Source organism: Bradysia coprophila, assembly GCF_014529535.1.
Source record: "Bradysia coprophila strain Holo2 chromosome IV unlocalized genomic scaffold, BU_Bcop_v1 contig_144, whole genome shotgun sequence".
Lineage (NCBI taxonomy): Eukaryota > Metazoa > Arthropoda > Insecta > Diptera > Sciaridae > Bradysia > Bradysia coprophila.
Window position 1 is genome coordinate 2,450,717 of NW_023503373.1, and position 13,188 is coordinate 2,463,904.

General features: G+C 32.5%; 1 protein-coding gene across 1 annotated transcript in view; it reads right to left on the minus strand.

The window, feature by feature from the left end:
• Positions 1-12,987, minus strand: part of LOC119071187 (dipeptidase 1-like) — a 116,620-nt gene extending 103,633 nt beyond the window's left edge. The window contains exon 1 of the mRNA XM_037175961.1: positions 10,985-12,987. Coding sequence (XP_037031856.1) covers positions 10,985-11,275 — 291 coding nt within the window. The 5' untranslated portion in view covers positions 11,276-12,987. The remainder of the gene's footprint in view (positions 1-10,984) is intronic.
• Between the last annotated feature and the right edge of the window lie 201 nt (positions 12,988-13,188).

A 13,188-nucleotide genomic window follows, 5' to 3' on the forward strand; every position in this document is an offset into this window, starting at 1 on the left:
ATTAAGAGATAGGAGTTAGTGACTTAAAATATGCGCTCTGAAAAATTAAAAAACAAATTTCAGTATCGTATGTACATTACTTGGGAGTATGTTCCGTCCATAGTACATGTGATGTGAATGCGTTGGCTCAGAAAGTTTTTAGTTATACTTACAGCTTCCGGAATATTTACGAGTTTTTTTCGTAAACAAAGGTCAAACAAAGTTTCTGTTAAATCAGCAAAAATGTTTCCTTTTTCGCTATCAACTCGGTTCATGGTTGCATTGAACGGGAAATGCATGAGAGAAAACATTAGTAAATGTAAACGAAACGAAATTTTGTACATATGTGCAGTTGGAGATATCGTGTAAACAGCTAAGTTAAAAATAAAAGAGCAAAGGCGTTGTATTTCCGACACTTCTTCCGTGCTAGCCAAAATGCGAGAAACACGAGAAATACATGATTTCACATTCTTGTTCACCAAAAAAAAGTAATTTAAATTCATTCAGAAATATTATGTGAGCTTTTTCACGAACGAAAATAGTTTCAGAATGAACGGCATTTTATGTGGTTCATATTTGAATGGTGGCTCGTACATGCATGAAACTGCCGAGTGAAATTGTTGAATTCCAACCCAATTTCCGACTTTATTGAGCTGTTAAATTAAATTTGGCTGTGACTTTGCAAAAGAATAAATAAACATCGGACGTATAACACAAATCTAAGCGGATGTACAAATCTAACCATAACTAATCAACCAAAGCTTTTGTTTGGAGATTGATTATTAACGGTATGGAATCACGGATATACGCTATTGTTTATACACAATTTTCCTCTCCAGCAATATATACAAACAGATTTTCATATAAAAAATATTTATATCGATATTAAAAGTTGTTCAAGCAACGGATATAAATGAAAAAGCTACAATAAATAAGATAGTATCGCCGTATACACACATAGATCTTTAGTATATGAAGACGTAAAAATTTGTGTAACCAGTACTAAAACATTATATCGTTAAAAGTTTTTCCCTTTTATTTCGTTATGAATGTGCGGGCTATACATGATGAAATAGCTTAACAATATTATTTATTATTATATGAACCAATGATATGAAGGTGGCATAGCAGAAAATATGGCTTAGCAACTTTTTCGATTATATTAATGTGTATGATGAATATATACGAACATTTTTTGTTTTACGGTTCAAAGTTTATTTGTATCCTAATAAAAAAGCAAATATGAAGATATTATAAAAAAGACAAATCAAATTATTACGTGTATTAGGCGATAAAACATTTTTTTTCAAACAATATAAAAAAAAACAGGATATCAATCCCGAAAACCTTTTCCAAATGTTGACCTATGCCATAAATACTTTTTGTCAATTTTATTATTCTAGCAGACCGTGATCGAATTTCTTCTTTTTCTATACAATTGTAAAAGAGTACAAGAATTTTTTTCCATGTCAATAGAATTGAGAGGACTTTATTAACGAAATAAGATAGAGGCTATATATATGGTTAGAAGAGATTTTATAATTGCGAAAATATTTATAGAGAGAGACTAAAATTAAAATTCGAACAAGGTTGGATGAAATAGTATTTTAAATAACTAAGTATAAAAAGATGAAAAGTAGAGTTTTCGTGTGAATTTTGTTGATCCGAGGCGAAGCCGAGGTCAATAAACACACGAAAACGATAATTTTCATTTTTATCCCGAGCTTATTATTTTACATGATAAGGACGTAGGAAGTAGTGTTTGAAACACGAAAAGTACGGGTTTCGACTAGGGCTCGGAACAGATCAGATCAATCTGATTTTTTTTCGGATTGATCTGAAATTTACCCGATCTGAGTCTGATCTGAAAATTTTGATCTGATCTGATTCTGATCTGAAATCTAAAGACTTGAATCTGATCTGATCTGATCCAATCTGAATGATCTGAAGCAATCTGAAGTCCCAAGAATAAAATTTGAAATTCCAAAACTTGCTACTATTATAGAAATATTTTTGATTCTATTAGTTCCCCTGCACTCGCTGAGCCTTCAAGTTCAAGAATTTATAATTAAATAGCATTTGTTTAGTCATACTGATTTTCAGATTTCAGATTGATCCGAAAATTTCCATATTCAAATTTTCAGTTTTCAGATCAGATCAGATCTGCTTCCAATTTTCAGATTGCAGATCAGATCAGATCAAGCCGAATGAGATCTGAATCTGAAATTTTCAGATCGCCTTTTTTCAGATTCAGATCAGGTCAGAACGATCTGTTTCGAGCCCTATTTGCGACGCAAGTAACATGTAACAGTTATTAAAAAAAAAAATTGAGACGATATACTAGCGCCTATTAATTGTGAAATTTGCGAAGTTTTTTCGTCAAATTTGTGTTTTTGCCAAATTTTTGAAAATTTGGTCAAATTTTTCAAAATTTCGTCAAGTTTTACAACATATTTTCAAATTTATCAAAATTACACAAATAATTACACAAGTAAAATTAACAATTTTGACAAACTCAGGCAATTTCGCAAATTTCATCGACGCAAATCAAAATTAAGAACAAAAAGTCACTGCGCGGCAAAAATAAATTTTTTTATTATTTAACACAAAGAACTCTAATAAAAAGGTGGTGTCGTAGCTCATGACCGTCGTTCCAACATGAATGGTTTAACATATATTTTTGTGGTTCCACGCCGCCTCTCGGCTCGAGAGTCTACAGTAGAACTATTTGATTTAACATGTAAATCACCCTTAACATTGTCTCAGACATGTGTCCTTATTACATACAATTCAAGTTTTCATCCTTATTTACACTTACTTCTTTCAAATTTATACTTTTATACTTTCACCAATTTATTATTTTTTCGAAATTCGAACGGGATAACAAACAACAGCTTTTACAGTTAACGAGATCAAAATCTAATCCAGCAAGTTTTTAAACTTGAGGGTGGGGTCAAGTAAGAATTCACGCCGTAACTAAGTCTTAAATTTCAAAAATTTTGTCGCATCAAAAACTGATTGAAAACTGCCACCGTACATCGTGATAAAAGTGGATTTTACGATACAATTTTACAAAAACGACACGTCAAAATAAACAATAATGCGTTTTATTTTAAAGTTGAGGCGCACTTCCGATGTTAATTGCTGTATCTTAGAATAATTTCGATTTTTATCGAAAGATTTCTCCTCATTTTTCCTTAATTTTGACTAACAATTTCATTATTTTTCTTTATTTTTGTGCTAAAACCTCCTTAATTCCTTAATAAGGAGTCCAAATTTAGAGTGAGAGGTCTGCAAAACGTCAATTAAAACAATTTCTGCAACAATTCTACAATTTTGACAAACACAACATAAACTTCAAATAAAACAATTTTTACAATGTCAAGTTTAACTTTTAGAAAGACACCTTTCTTCAAAACTTTATTTATTCAAAAAAATGAAATGAAGCAGACTGTGCTATTCTGCAGTACAATGTTGAAAGGCCTCGACAGTTTTTAACTTTGTAAAATTTAGAAAAAATTGAAATTCTTCTGATTGAATAAATTACTGTTAACCAATTTCACTGAGGCTCTTTAGCTTTGTGAAAGTATAGCGGAAATCTCTAAAACACAATTCATGCCGTAAGTGTGCCTAAAATTTGAATTTTAAGCGAACGATTCGATGAAAAAGTGAACCGAAAAATACATTTCAATGCATCATTGTATGAGAATGACGCTACGTTAGAAAGACCTCCGAACGTTCCATTTTGAATTTCGACCGCACTTACGGCGCACAGTGCGGCGTGAATTGAGTCTATAACTATGTTCAGCAGTTTTCCTTTTAAAAACGGCAAACATATCCACAGATAAAAGATGACGTCAAGGAGAACCCATTATAATCCGAGTGTTTAAAATGTTTGTGCATAAACAAATTGTAATCTACTTATGCTTTTTCGTTTTCTATAGAGACTTGCGTAAATTTAAACATCTTAGAAAACTTTTTGTCGTTTTTATTTCCAGTTAAAGGAAAATTTAAACTTTATAAAAACGACACAAACTAGTAACTAGGTCCCACCTTTTGGGCAGTTCAGGTCCCTTGACTGACACTTTCGTAAATGTATTTTTGACGTATTCATAAAAACTTATCACATTTAATACATATTTACTATATTAATGATTCCACGCAAATGACAGTAAAATTTGACAAAAAAAATCTTGGAAACCATCGAGCGTAAGGTGGAATGATTTTTGACCACTTTTTGAGCTCTCAATTTTCTTACAAATTTTCAATTTTCAAGATTTTCAATCAACCTCAAATCATAAATAAAATATGACTCGTATGAGCTGTATATTATTCTGTTAGATTGCGTTTTTGTTACTTCAGAGTAGATGCTAAGTTTGTTTTGTGAATGTAGAACGAGGACTTTTTCACAAAATAAAAAAGTGCGATAGATGTTCTTCCCTTACAATTTTGCGTAAAAAAAGGACGTCCCGCGGTACTTAATATACCTTCACATGGTGACATGGTAATAAATGAACTTTATTAGTTTTTGCGGTAAAACTCAGTTTACCAATATTTTCGGTCAATTGGTACCAATTTCGACTTTATTAAAGGGATTAAAAATATTTGTAAAAGGAGAAATTTATTGGTAGACCGAGAAAAAATAATCCCTCGATTTCCCATTCACAAAACCTTCAATCGTGAATAAAATGTCACACTCGTAAATTTTTAACATTTTTCTCTTTGATTCATTTAATTCCATGTATTAAAAAAAATCTTCAGAAATTAGTTGAGATAATTCATCTTATATTGCCTGCAAAAATTAAACTTTTTAAAAAAAATTTCTTGCACTTTTAATCAAAGTGTGCAAATTTGATAACAGGCATTTTGCTGGCGTAAGATGTGGTTGCAAAGGGAGTAAAAAACTACCGACTTGATAAATGACAAACAACTTGATAGTCAACTATCAAATTTGATAGTCAACTATCAAGTTGTTAGTCAACTATGAAGATGTTAGTAGTACACTAGCAAGAGATGTTTAGTTTACACGTTAAAAGATGGCCCATCTTCGAACTTAGCCTCGGGATTTTAATTCCACGTATTTAAAAAAAAAAGAATCATCCAAATTGGTTGAGAATTACTCAAGTTATCGTGCCTTCAACGAAAAACTGTTACCCACATTTAACGTTTTTCATACATTTTCAACAATCACAGTGAACCTTTTTGTTACCCACATTTTTCGGTATTTTCTGGTGTAAGACCCTGACTTTCAGTCAAGGGAATAAAACTTTTTTTGCGTTGGTATAGTTTTCGTTGTAATGTTTGATTCATGCAACCGCTTAAAGGCGTGACATTGCTATAGATAAGACTTCTGAATGCAGACAATTAAGAAACTCTTATATGTTTGTTGTTTTTTTCTCTACAAATTCAGAGACCAGGAACGAAAGATCATTAAATTCATACGATAAACTCAGAACAATTAAATTTAGTTAATGTTAAACCATTTGAGTACTTTTGGTAATTTTACTGACCCTTTTACAAAAATGAAAGGCATCGGTAAACAAACTAGAGATTGCTGAGTTCAAAGTTTATACAAAAATATTCTGGGATATCATCTTCCCAGTTTCCCCATAAATTCCCTAATGTTCTCTGATTTTCAAAAAAATAAAATGAATTAGAGAAAATATGGGTAATCATTTCCACAAAAAGAGTCCTGTTAGTATTTCGTGAAAATGAAGGTAGCAATGGCAACGAAAGTCTAAAGTATTTTTGTAATTCATGCAGAGTTTTCTAATTATGAGATAATTCGCCGTTTTGAAACCATTCCTATTGTGTTCTTTAACTCGGTGCAACTTTTCAGACTGTTGCGCTTTATTTTTACTTTTGTTCCGTTGTGATGCAAATAACTTTCTCTCTACGAAGAAATTCTCATTAAAAAAGTGTTCACAATAAAAACAAGCTTTTGTCTACTAGTTCACCACCCTCCAGTTGGTATAATTCAGCAGAAGGTGGTGAACACGCTTCGAAGTTTTCGAAGAAAACTAGTGGCATCCTCTTGTGTTGCATTACTACCCTTTAAAACTTTTTCTTCTGTACAAAACATTGTATGGCCGAGCTTCAATCACTGAAGCAAGCAACTGTTATAGAAATTGAATCCTGTCGTTTGTACTAATTAATATGTCGATCTACTGGCTATACAGTAGAATCTGAAAAGAGAGAACACGCGGTACGTTTTATGTATTTTCCAATTCTTTTCAATTAATTTTCAACATTTTCGTGGTAATGCGCAGTCTAGAAAGTTTTGTACGGCTTTTGAACTGTTTATATGTGGGAGAAAAACTAGTGCTAACCAAAATATTTATTTTGAAAAGTACATACTTCTTAATGCAATGCATGCCACTGAAGCGACTATAGGTTTTTTGAGGAAGTCAATTTTCATAGCTCTTAAAACTTTGAATACCGTTGAAAATTGCTGGAAAGTTTTAATTATTATAATCATTCTGCATATTCGCGTTAGTCTTATAACATTCTGAACTCCGAATGAAATTCCTTTACGACTAAACTCATATGTGGTTTTGCATATGCCTGTGTTTCCGTAAACTTTTAAACTGTACGCCTAATTCATATTTATACAACACTCTACATAAATATAGACGCAGTACAAATATATAGTTTTGCGCAAAAATTTTGATAAAAACATTCCAGGTTTTACTTTCATAATAACATTTTCTGAAAGCCCGCACATTTCCAAACAAAAACGAATTGTTTCATTGAAATTCAACCATATTAAGTAGATCATTTCAGCATGACTGCAAATAACCATCACAAATTTTATTTGTAATAAAAACATAAACACATAAATACCATAATAACGTCTAAACACCGATCTCTCTAATGTTTTGAACTGCTTTGCTCTGCCAAACAAATAATATTTTGAGTTGTCTTCCCGCATATATGGTTTTTGAACATGAAACCGAATATAACCCGTACCGTTTATGCTAGTGTGTGGGAATACTGAACGTGAAATATATATGAGATGCTATTTAAAATCCTACTTAATACTACAATACAGCAAGTACATTTATCCTTCCAAGCATCTTGTGTGCACTATCCATTGCTATCAAGGATAAGCAATTCCATGTTTTCTAACACGAGTATAATGTGTTGCTTGGCTGTCGCTGGTTGTGTATTATAATGTATAATGAAATGTGAAAAGTACTTTCATATTTTCTGCTTTTGTATTTTCCTCTTCTTCTTTTTTGAGTTAATTTATATAAAAAGAAGAATTTCTTTTACACTTTAGACAAACCGAACACTGTGTGAGTACATGAAATATCAGAATGGGTGTATTTCTAACAATCAAGAAAAATTAAGGTAAAGTCAACATCTCAGAGCCATTAAATGTATGAAGACAGCATGCAACATGTTGGTTGGTATCTCGAAAAACCCATATAATCGTGCAAAATAAAAGAAATAAAAGTTTCGTTTTTTTTTCGAAAGCTTTTTGCGAAAGGTGAACGTTTTGATTACTGCCCGTACATGTGTTCGTGTGTAGACCATAAAGTTCCATTGGAAGTAGTAATATATATTGGGTACACTTTACCAAAACTGCTTGTTAATTACTTCAAGCACTGTACGAACTCTTCAAACATAATGTCTGCAATATTGCTGTTCTAAGCGTATATAAGTGATTGTTTCAGTTCGTGGTAAGATAAGATCAACATATAGTTGTGAAATATGCTTGCTGGTGTTAAATTTCTGGATTGGTTAAATTAGTTATATTTTAGTGCATCCGATAATGTTCTCCACAATGTGCACATATGATTCCTAATGATGATTATTTTAGTTTTAGTGTTCTATAAACTTCCTAATATCTAAATTTTTGAATATGTTTTGTGATTTATAAGTGTTACAGGGGGAGAAAAGTGAAATTCGACATGTTTTCTGTTTGGGTAGTTGTTATGGTTTGTACATGATTCCACACAAGTTTGTTTAACAAATGAAAATTTATATTTGTTATGTTAGTATTTCAGAAAATAAAGATCTAGACTTGTTTTTTTTAACGATTTACATCAAATACAAATTTTTGTTGATTAAACCCTAAATTTGCACCAAAGCATGAAACAAATTCCACCCATGGAATGGCTTCTTACTTAACAAAAATTGCCCTATTACATTTATCCAGAACCATTGAAACTGACCTGATTCAGGAGAAACAGGCGAAAAGCTAAAAACTTAACTAAGAAACAATTCAACAAATCATGAAATCAGAGTATATAAAAAATCTCGTCCAACCGTCCGAATTCATCTTATCTAAACGTACCCATGACACAAGCTGCATTTGAACGCTGCAAAGCAATACCTATTTTTTGCTTCAAATAAGCCTTACATCTTGTTTCACCAGTTCTTTCAGAGATCAAATTGCAAAGAATTCGAAACGAACCGAGCACCGAGATCTAGCGTCTCTACTGCGAATGGTAAAATGAAATAACCCTGGTCGGAAAGCTCTTTGTAACGGTTTAATTTGACGTCTGCTGCTTTTCTCGCGACTGAACCAGCCTTTTTTGAACTAAAACCTAAGTATGACGGAGCTAAGGTGTCGGAACATGTTCCATCCCAGACCAACATCTGACCATTACACCATGGTATCAATGTGACTCCGTCCACTCTTTTCTTATCATCTCTGAACATTCTAGGTGGTTCTCTCATCGATGGAAAATTCGCTGTTTTAAGTGAACGATGCATTTATATTCACGCCGTTAGTGTGCCTAAAATTTGAATTTTAAGTGAACGATTCGTTGAAAAAGTGAACCGAAAAGTACTTTTCAACGCTTCCTTGTATGACGCTACGTTAGAAAGACCTCCGCACTTTCCATTTTGAATTTCAACCGCACTTACGGCGTGAATTATTAAATTCAGAATGACGAGGAATCTAGACTTCCATTTGTTCAACGAAAGACTTGTTATCTTTGAGAAACTACTACTGTTATCCACTTGTTATCGGCAACTACAATAACCATAATATAGCTAAAGTAGAGACTCATTAAAAGAACCCTTAAGATGATTGCTTGGCAATTGAAACCTTGGTCGGTTATATAAGTAAAATAGTGGTTTTATTGACTCGAGCATTTATTTGTTGATTTATGTGTTGAACTGCAAGTAAAACCGAAACTAAAAGATGTTTTATAATTGTGCTGAATTTCGTGCCCCATTTTTGTTACTTTTTTTTTCAATGAGAACAATTAATATGAAAATGTACCAGAAAGAAAAACCCCGAGATAGCTAAAGACTTCAAATGCATGTTTAAACAAACGAAGTAAATGAATTTACACCAAATATTCGGTGGTACTTTAAACAGAAGAAGTAACAAACTTTATGATAATTATGTCGTGATTTGCTAATTACGTTAGGTTATTGCGAATGTTCTCAGCGTATTTTTCAGTATTTCGAGAGCAGCGTTATGGTGCCTGAAATAATTTTAATGAAGTAGGTCCATTCGACTTTGACTACAACACATTGACATCTAACACATCGCTAAAAATAATTTAATTACAGTCTGAGAATCGTCACACAATTTCAATCCAATTCATTCCATATTCCGTTGTAGCGTATGTGGAGTAAATGGAAACGATTGGTCCAATCATTGGATTGTAAATGTACTTCCTTATTATTCTCAAACTGTAAAAATATTGTAACATTCTGTTGAAAATGTTCAGATTAAAAGAAGTAATAGATTCAATAGTACCACTTTTAACCTCAAAAGTTTAAAATGTTGACACCAGTCAATACATACCTGGCTCTCAACACAATTCCACCGTAGTTCCATTATACATTTTTTGTAACATTTTTAAAATAACTCCACAAGTTGGTTTGGATAAGCTATTTAAAGCATTTTGTAAAAAAAAAACAACCGTATTTTTATATACATTTTTATGTACTTATATTTCACTGGAATTCACCATTCAATGTTGGTATTTTGCATCATTTTTGCCATTCTCTTAGTCTAGCACCAAAAAGGTGGCAATTATGATTCATTTAATATTTACGAAACCTTGAGAAGTCATCGTCTCGGTACTCACAAACAACAGCTTGTCGTAGAGACAATTCCTCTGAATAATGAATTAAAAACATTAACGGACCGGTTTTAAAGAGAAAACATATTTCCATTTCAAAATTTAATTTTCGAATCCTTAAAATTTTTGGGATAATATTTTCATGTTAGACATTTTTCGTTTAACAATATGTATAACCGACAAACGAACCCAGACAATTTAAACGAAAATTCAGGTCATTCACCTACATATCGGAAAACTTTTTTATTTCATGATGACAACAGCTATATAATATCTTCTCCCCAACCGCATCTTAAATCATCATTTGTATCTAAAAATTGATAGAAATTGAAAACGAATACGAGAAGAATACAACCGAAAGAAAACCATATGGAGCTTTCTCTATAAAAACACGATATGCCCAATGTAATATAGAAAAAAAAACATTTTAAATTATAAAAGTTATGAAAATTGTCTTCCCTCCAAGGACCATTAACGAGACAATAACATTATTTCAAGCATCAGAAATTGCTTTAATGTATATCTACGATGATATAGAGGAGTTCTGAACGATGTATATTATATATACTGGTGAAGAGAGTATAATACAAACATCGGTTCGTTCAACATCCTTTAATATTTTCAATATACTTTTTTTCGTCTTTGTTTTCTTTTTTAAAATTTTCCCTGAAGAGCACTTGAAATCAAGATGTGGGTGAATTGTTACATTTTATATATTTATTTCATTCGCCTTTATGCTCATATTTATCCAAGAAGTTTATATGTTTCAAGATACATGTTCATATGAAATGAAAAATGTGTCCCAACCTTTTTTTTTTCTTTCTCAGTATATTTCTTTTTCATTTCCATTCTGATATATGCGATGGGAAGTATTTTGTCGCCGTACATGGTATAAACGAAATAAAAATAAAAATGATGAAGAAAAAAAAAACGTCAACAAAAATTATATTTACTTGATAGTCCATGAAATTTCCGTATCCCATGTGATTGCAGTTACACGGACAGTTCCGTATATGAGACTCTAATTCTATGTCCATGGTGTCGGGGTTTGTTGTTGTTGTTGTTAATATGGAATGGGGTCGATTTAGATGATGGTGATGATAGGTGTGTGAATGATGTTGATGTGGCGGCGATGAACGTGGCCGTATGTGTTCGGGTACATCTAATGCATCGAACACATCTAAGGCTTCTCGCTCTAACGCCTCCAAGGCATTCAAATCCCATTGTCCTGAAGTCATTAACATAAACTTTTATTCGACAATATTTTTGGTTTCCTTCCCTTCTTTTTCTCTGCCGCTTTCCGCTCAACTCTTTTTTTTTATTTATTCATTTATTCCACACACATAAAAATATAGAATATACATAAACGACGCTATACATCTATTTTTCTTAAATCGCTATGTACATATTTTCACAACACCGAATTTATATTTATTCAAAAAACAGTACAGAAATAAAAAAACGATTCATTTTCGTAAAAGGAAACCTAATTTAAAAGTTTTGTTTCTTTTTTCTGGATTTATATTTAAATTTTTATCCTTTCTTACATGTCATGCATATAACGGTTGGCGAATGTATGTAACAACATTTGAATGAAAATTGAGCTCAACAGCAAAATAAAAAAAAAACTACGAAAAACCGACCGAAAACTATTTTCGCGACGACAAGGTAGCTTTTCTATACGAGAGTACTATCATATGCATGCATTCAGCGACATTTCAATTGCACTCCAATGGTACACAAGGTAAAATGTAAACGAACTGGACCGCACAATTATTGGATCTACCAAGGATTCAACCGATAAAACACACACTGAACCATTCAGTTCAGCGACTAAACGCTTACTGTACGACTAAACACTTTCAATCACCTCGATTTCCATTCTTGGGATATTTCGAATCCTTTCCGGAGATAATTGAGCCGGGAAAATTCTCTCTCTCTCTCTCCCTATGCTCTTTCGCAAAAAAGGATATTCTCTATGGTCCTTTTTCAGCTATCTTATTTCTCCTCCAAATTCTGCATTTAAATTGTATGTACAGCAAAACTGTTATCAGAGCTCTGTTATAGAAAAATGTGTTCGAGATGTGTCAATGGACGATAGTGGCAAGAGAAAGGGAAAATAATGAAAAATCAGTGCGCCGTTCACATTCTCATTTAAATTTTTGCAACAAGAGAGAGGAAAACATTTATTTTTGGTATATTCACAGGGAGACTGTACGCACAGCGACAAGGAACAAGCAGCATGCAATGATGATGGTTTGTATGTTTTGATTATTGCTATAGACGATGGCTCGACGCTTCTATATAATACAAAATATAATTCTGTGCATGGTTACGACTGCTGTGTGCACATGTACCGAACTCTCATGTTTTCCCAGCCTCCCAGGGACCGAACGGTAGCATCCATTAGCAACAACAACAACAACAAACAATACCACCATATTTGTGTCTCCATAAACCGCCAACCAATACATTTGAAAATAGAATGGGCAAGGGGATGTTATACGTCTATAGTTGGTGATGAGCTTAAAGAATAATGGTAGACCTGGTACATTGGCAACTGTTGTTGGTTGTAAATTTCCATTTTATTAGATCTGGAATTTTGAAAGGTATAAATGTTACGTTTTACGGGGCGAGCTTTTGATATGGTTTTTCTCTATATTTGCGTGTATGATAGAAAATGGAAATTTCTGTATGTTTTATCTCTGTGGGATTCTATAACTGAGAACCGAGTAGATACATAATATGAAAGACAGACAACAGACACAATATACATCAGCATTTATACTCATGCTCATACTCGTCCTTGATGTTCTGGTGGGTATACGTAGTATACGAAATTGTGTGTAATTATTCAGGTGGCTGAATAATGATCGTGCATAGGTAAGTAATGCTCATGAATAAAGGCTCTAACCGAATAAATTTATGGTGGTAAAGGGCGAAGTGTAAATCATAACATATCACGGATTAACTTTTAATTATTAAGATGATTTTATGTTAATAGTGAACGCTTCCCAGATAATACTGGCTTTGTGGAAATGATTTTAAGTTTAATGAAAACATTCATAAGCTGTCGCTTCCAGTACGGTATACGGTATTACAATAATGCGTTGTGGAACTTTGATGTGGATTTTGTTTCGTCATTGTTTCGGAAGAA